Source organism: Nematolebias whitei, chromosome 1, assembly GCF_014905685.2.
Source record: "Nematolebias whitei isolate Nwh7 chromosome 1, NemWhi1, whole genome shotgun sequence".
Taxonomy (NCBI): domain Eukaryota; kingdom Metazoa; phylum Chordata; class Actinopteri; order Cyprinodontiformes; family Rivulidae; genus Nematolebias; species Nematolebias whitei.
The window spans coordinates 45,979,328-45,986,192 of record NC_056498.1 but is presented as its reverse complement, the minus strand read 5'-3'; the positions used below and the strand labels follow the sequence as shown (position 1 = coordinate 45,986,192).

At 43.4% G+C, this 6,865-nt stretch overlaps 1 protein-coding gene across 2 annotated transcripts in view; it reads right to left on the bottom strand.

Moving 5' to 3' along the window:
- LOC119410877 (sorbin and SH3 domain-containing protein 1) overlaps nucleotides 1–6,381 on the bottom strand; it is a gene marked incomplete at its 5' end in the record, with an annotated part of 29,093 nt that extends 22,712 nt beyond the window's left edge. For both annotated transcript variants that reach the window (XM_037677802.1, XM_037677812.1), the window contains 2 exon segments: nucleotides 1,053–1,231; nucleotides 6,332–6,381. In XM_037677802.1, coding sequence (XP_037533730.1) covers nucleotides 1,053–1,231; nucleotides 6,332–6,381 — 229 coding nt within the window.
- Between the last annotated feature and the right edge of the window lie 484 nt (nucleotides 6,382–6,865).

Genomic DNA, 6,865 nt, shown 5'->3' with positions numbered 1-6,865 from the left:
AATATTGTTGTTGTTATTGTTATGATTATTATTGTTGTTGTTATTATTATTGTTGTTATGGTTATTATTGTTGTTATTATTATTATTGTTGTTATGATTATTATTGTTGTTGTTGTTGTTGTTGTTATTGCAGGAATAAAAGTCGAGTCGGTTTGAAAATGTTTGCCTCTTTTCTCTCAAGCTTTGAGCCTCGCTTGTTTTTGTCCTCTCCCGTCCACCCCCGCTCTGTTTCTGTCTCACCATGGACGCAGAGACATTCCAGGCCCTGACCCCGCACTGACAGCTGACTTCCTCAGGCGCTCCCCCCGGTTTATCTCATCCTGGCCTGGCTCGGGTTTTAAAGAGCGGGCGTCTGTTTATCTCGCTGGTACCTCCTCGCCCGCCCGTACCGCCTTCGGCCCAGCACTTCCTGGTTCTGCTCCGCCCTGGAGTCCTGCCCTGAGCCGCCTGTTGCTGCTCATAAGTGGAGCAAAGTGGAGAGAAACATCCCAGAGGTTAGTTTTCACGAGCTTTTCCAAATCAGATGAAGCTAAAGACTTAGCCTTTAGCTATTCCAGCAGGGAATGCATATCGCCCGCCGCCATTCAGGCCAGAGAAATGACAGTCGGAGCCGTTTGGTCAAACCATGTGTGAACGACCGTCAGCTACCACCACGTCAAATTTTAGATTAATATCTGGAAAACTTTTTGTATTAACCAAGTTGAGAGGCTGTGGCGGCCATCTTGAATTACGTTGGTTCCAAAAGTTCAGGAGTTGTAGTCGGACGTCCAGTGATTGTTTCCTGAAAGTTTGATTAAAATCCATCTGGTGGTTCATGAGATATTTTGCTGAATCTTGCCCGCCTGTCGCCTTTTCCAGTAAAGATCCATAACATGAAATTAAAACTGCTGAGGGGGTGGAGTCAGACGAATGCCGTGAGGTGATTGGTCGATGCAGTGCGCCAATAAACTCTGAACAGAAAGGTGAACAGAAACACGAGAGTCTGTCTGGAAACGAAAAAAACACCCGACGTCCGGAGAGCCTTCACCACGCCGGCCTGTCGGCCATCTTACCTTTAGAGGAGGAAGAGCTGCCGTGACGCTTGTTCAGCGCTCGCAGACCCTGTAAAGGAATGTCTCCGCCCTCCAGCACGCTCTTGTAAACATGTCGGTCGCATTCTGCAGCCGAAGGCTCGCTCATGGAGGATCCTCGGTCCGGCTCCACTTTGCTGGGTCCAGACTTGCTGCAGGGGCTGAACCACAAACGAGACAAAAATAAATTAAACTCAAAAATTGATCGTCGAGAGACGAGAAACAGCTGAAACTGAGCGGTTACAGCTAAAAGAAGAGGAACACAGCTGAAAAGAGGTCAAAGCTAACAGCTAAAATGAGCAAACTACTAAATTAAAGTTTTAAAATGCTGACTAAAAGTCAACCATAACAAAATGCTAACTAAAAAAACTAAAAGTAACACAACATTAGCTAAAAGCTAAGCCCAGCAAAACAATAGCTAAAAGAAGAAATATACTGGCTAAAAGCTAAAACTAGCAAAACACCAGATAAAAGTTGGAAAATACTCACTAAAAATTAAACATAACGCAACATAAGCTAAAAGGTAAATGTACCAAAACAGTAGTTATTAGCTAAAGAAGCAAAAGGCTAGTTAAACATGGCAAAAAAATGCTAAAAGTAGCAAAAGGCTAATTGAAGCAAAGTATCAAAAAGCTAATGAAAAGTAGCAAAATAACTAACGAGCAGTTAGAAACAACAAAAGGCTAGTTTCAAAGTAGCAGAATGAAAGCTATATGCAAAAATTAGCAAACAGAAAGGTAAAGGTTAAAAATGGCAAAAGAATACCTAGAAGCTAAAATTAACAAATGGAAAGGTAAAGGCTAAAACTGGCAGAAGATTAGCTAGAAGCTAAAATTAGCAAACAGAAAGGTAAAGGCTAAAACTGGCAGAAGATTAGCTAGAAGCTAAAATTAGCAAACAGAAAGGTAAAGGCTAAAAATGACAAAAGATTAGCTAGAAGCTAAAAGTGGCAAAATAATATCTATAAGCTAAAAGTAGCAAAAGGCTAGCTAAAAACTATAAGCAGCAAAAACAGAAGCTGAAGCAGATTTCAAAGAGAACAATGTTTTTTAGAGATCTCTGTGTATTTCTAAGGAAAATAAACTGTAATAAAGTTACATTTTTGTAAATCTGTAAAAGTTACAAAAGTCACTGCAGCCATTTCCTGAATGAGCCGAACGTTTTGATAAATAAACAGCTAAAAATCAGTGTGCAGAAGTAAAGTACAAAAAAAGAAAAACCTGGAAAACGCCGGAGTAAATTAAAAACGGATTGGATTCCCTCCGACTCATTCATGTTTACATCGTGAACAGACATGGGCTGAGCGGTCATGTGGTTCTGATCCAGCCCGTCTTTAGCTAATTATCTGCCGTCATGTAGCCGTGGGAGAACATGTCAGGGTGAGAGTCAGAGGCTGAAACTGGGAGAAGACATCCCAGCATTCCACAGGGGCCAGCAGGACTCATTTCTATAAATATTCCCAGAACATTCCCACACGGAGCGTCAGCGCCGGCCGTGCACCTGCACGCCGCCGCCCCGACAGAGTTGAAGGGACGTTCTGCGTAAACATAAACAATCAATATCCTACCTGCTGTAGATGGCTTTTTGGGCAACCTCAGTTTGGAGGAACAGTTTAATTGTAACCGAACTGATGAGCTAACGGCTAGTCTGTGCACAGATAAGGTCAAAAATAATGACGGCCATCTTTAAATGGCTCCAACCTTTAATGTGTCAGAGGTTCATGAGAACAATATTTTATAAACCTTTCTTTCTACGGTTATTAGTTTCACTTTACACACCACGACAGCAGCCAGCAGTAGCATTTCTGGTGCAGTTTGTACAACTTTAGGCTACGTTTTATAATATTTCTGCTCAAATCACCACGTAGAATAAAAGTGGCTCAATCTTCAAAACAACGTTTGCTATTATTAGCTAACTGCTAATGCTAGCTTTAGTAGTAATTTTAGTTAAAAGTTGATGTTCAGCTTAATTTAAAATCTGTTAGCCTTTTGCTACTTAGTTAACCCCGCGCAACTTTAAACTTTTAGCTAGCTTTAGCTTACCTTCTTCTTAGCTAGCCATTTTCGATTTTTAGCTTTCAGCTAGCACTTTGATATTTTAACTATTGCTAACAGTTTGCTTTTTTAGGTTTTGATAGGGTTTTGTTACTTTTAGCTTTTAACTAGCGGTCAGCAGTTTTCCACTACTAGCTGTTTTTTCATTCCACCTTTATTTTGACAGGTTAATCCCATTGAGCCTCGAGGACTCATTTACAAGAGAGACCTGATTTCAACAAAGGAAGATGACAACAATGAACAACAGCAACAACAATAAACAGTTATAAAAAGGCATACAGATTTTTTTTTTGGACAAATTAAAATAAGATGGCAAAAAAGGTATCAAAAACAGCTAAATTATAAGGCGAATGTAGAAAACTAAGAACAGGAACATGTCTGCATTGGGTTTTGCATTGAACTTAACAATTGTTTAAAATCCCTTAGAGAGGTCAAAGGTCGAGAGCTTCAGGTCTTTTTACAAGATATTCCAGGAAACAGGAGCGGAGTAGGAGAAGGTCCTTTTGTCTAGTTCAGTCCTCACTGAGGGAACACTGCAGGTAATGATGTCCTGAGAGCGCACGCTGTAGCTGCACTCACGCAGAGACATGTAGGAGGAGATGTATGAAGGCAGCAGACCAAGAAGAGATTTAAAGATGAAAATGTACCAGTGGGAGAGTCTGTGTGGAGTTAATGGTGACCAGTTAACCAGTGAATACTGGGTGCAGTGGTGGGTACGGTAGTTACAGCCAGTTATGAAACAGTGCACCATGATAGACAGCATCCAACATCTGCAGCATCCAACATCTGCAGCATCCAACATCTGCAGGGTTCTTGTAGGAGCGTTCATGTAAATAATGTCACCAAAATCAATTGAGGGAAGGAAAGTCACAGACACAAGGTGTTTCCTAACATTCAGGGTTAGACAGGATCTGTTTCTGAAAAAGAAACCCAGTTTAACTTTCAGTTTCTTTACCAAGTTTTCCACATGGAGCTTAAAAGAGAGATGTGAGTCGACCAAGATACCCAAATATTTATAGGAATCAACAAACTCAATGGGGACACCATTTGAGGATAAAATCGGAGGAAGAACAGCTGGGACCAACTTCCTGTTTGAAAAAAAGCATCCCTTTGGTTTTGTCGGCATTTAGGACAAGTTTGAGGTGAAACAAATCAGTCTGGATGTAGTTAAATGCAGATTTCAAAAGATGGAAAGCCTTAGCAACAGTTTTAGTTCGACAATAAACAACTGTGTCATCAGCATAGAAATGTACGGATGCATCAGGGATGCTCTGACCTACATTACCTATGTAGATTGTAAAGAGGGTGGATCCTAAGACTGTGCCTTGTGGTACACCATTGTTGACTGTTAAGTAACTGCAGGAAGTATGTTGAACACATTGCCTGCGAGTTTGTGTCGTAATTAGCATTTTGCAATTTTTAGCTAGCATATAGCTAAATTTAGTTTTCAGTTCAGTTTCAGCTTCTTCAGCTAATTCTAGCGGTCCTTCAGATCTCAGGTTCTCACTGGATTTTCATGTAAAATGTAATTTCTCCAGATGTTCATAACCTTTCTAGAGAAGCCATCCTGAAAATTGTTGGAAATGTCACTTAAAGATGAAACAAACGTCTTTTGGACAGGAAACAGGAAGTTATGAAGCTGACGTGCAGCCACATCTCGGCTCAACACAACGACCGGAGGAGAAATGTGTGTCGCTGCAAGAACTCAGAGGAGACTACAGTTTAACGAACAATGTTTCCAAAAACCTTCCATAGAAGTAACATCTGACATCTGAGGACGGCAGGACGAACTTCTTCATCTGACATTTCTTTAAGAGTTCGTTCTTCTGCTGTGAAGTTATAAATACGTCATTTATTTTAAAAAAGTGACCTCCTGCTCAAACATCCGGTCCTGGAAGGAAAATCTGTTGAGGTTTGGTCTGAAAACCTGCGGCTGCTTTAATTTGTTCGCTCTCTAATCCAAGCTCTCGTCCTTTCAAATTAAGAGCGCGTCAGGAAGCTGGATTCTGGAGTAACTCGGACTTAACGACTGTAGCAGAACCGGGGAGGAGACGATTATTTTCCCTGGACGGAGCCTCGGCCCTAAATTCCTCACATTTTATTACCTCTTCGGAAACAGAAGCAGACGAAAACAAAAACATGGAGCTAAAGCGAGGAATGCTTGTCGCCCGCCGCCTTTAGTGACCGCGCTGTAGACAAAGATGGCCTTATGTTGTGAAAATACCAACTGAAAATTAGGTTTAGTAAAACGTCACGATATCGCAGGATGTCACACTCGGAGTCTGTGCTGAGGGTGACTCTCGGCTACTACCACACCAAACTTTAGCTCATTGTCTGTAAAATTGACTGAGTTAAACCCATTTCTGTGCTGGCTAATGTCGATCAGCTGTGGCAGCCATCTTTAATGGGATTGACTCTGAATGTTAATCAGCTGTAGATAAACAATAATTTCATTAAATTACGTTCAAAGGTTCAAAAGATATTTTGCTAACAGACTAACAGGGTTGACACCAACAGTTTATGCTAAGGTTTTAAGTGAAGACCTCAGCTGACTCGTTAGCGCTCGGGTTAAGTGATGGAGCTCAGTCTCAGCTACTACCACACCAGATATCAGCACCGTGTCTGGAAAACTGACCGAGTTAAAGACATGTACGTGGTTTCTAAGATCGATTAGCTGCGGCAGCCACCTTGAATCTGGTTAACTCCAAAACTTTACCTGCTGTAGAAGATCATCCAGGGATTATTTCCTGAGAGTTTCATTAAAACCTGTCTGGTGGTTCATGAGATATTTTGCTAACAGACAGAATCTCAAGGACGGAGGATGAAAATGAAGAAGTGGTTCAGTAAAATTAGCTGGAGCGTCCTCGTTCGTCTCATTCAGGAGAGATAACGGTTTTTAAGTTGCAGCTGAGTTCCCCCCCCCCCCCCCCCACACACACACAGACTGATCTGAGACATCCTGGTTCCTGTCTTTAAATAAAGCACCCGTCTCACCTCACTTCTACCTCTGACCCCCCCACAAAGACAGAAAAGAATGTGGACAGAGGACACTCTGTTCTGGTAGCTTTTTGCCTCAATTACAGGATCTCGTCAGGAAGTGCGGGGCAGGAGCCCCCCCCCCCCCCAACATTTATTATAGAAACAATGAAAATATAATAAAGATGTGGACTCTGGAGGTCCAAACAGAACCGAGGAGCCGAGACTTACTACTGCTGCAGACCGGGGGCTGCTTCCAGCGGGCTGAAGGAGGGGGCACTCTGCAACAAACCAAACAAAGAAGTCATTGATGGATCCACGGGAAGATCTCGTCCTGCTGAAACCGGGGCGGCGGCGGTCCCGAGCGGGCCCGGGTTCTGACGGTCGCTCTCCGCTGCTGGGTCGGGTCAGGGGCTCCGGCACCGAGCGTGAGCTCTGACCTGCAGGCAAGTTGGAGAAAACAAGAGCGACCGAGAGGAGGAGGAGGAGGGGAGGTGGGCGTGCATCGGTCAGGGGGCACCCATATGGGAGGAGGAGGAGGAGGTGGGGAGGAGGAGGGGGGGAGGAGGAGGGGGGAGGAGGAGGAGGGGGGGGGCTCCTAGGCACAGCCTATGGGCTGCTGTCTCTGAGTGAAGCCGCTTCTTTTGTCTGGAGTCGAGGCGCTCTCATCACCGGACCGGACCGGAACAATCAACCAGCTGGTGGTGCCAAATTACAGACACACACACACACACACACACACACACACACACACACACACACACA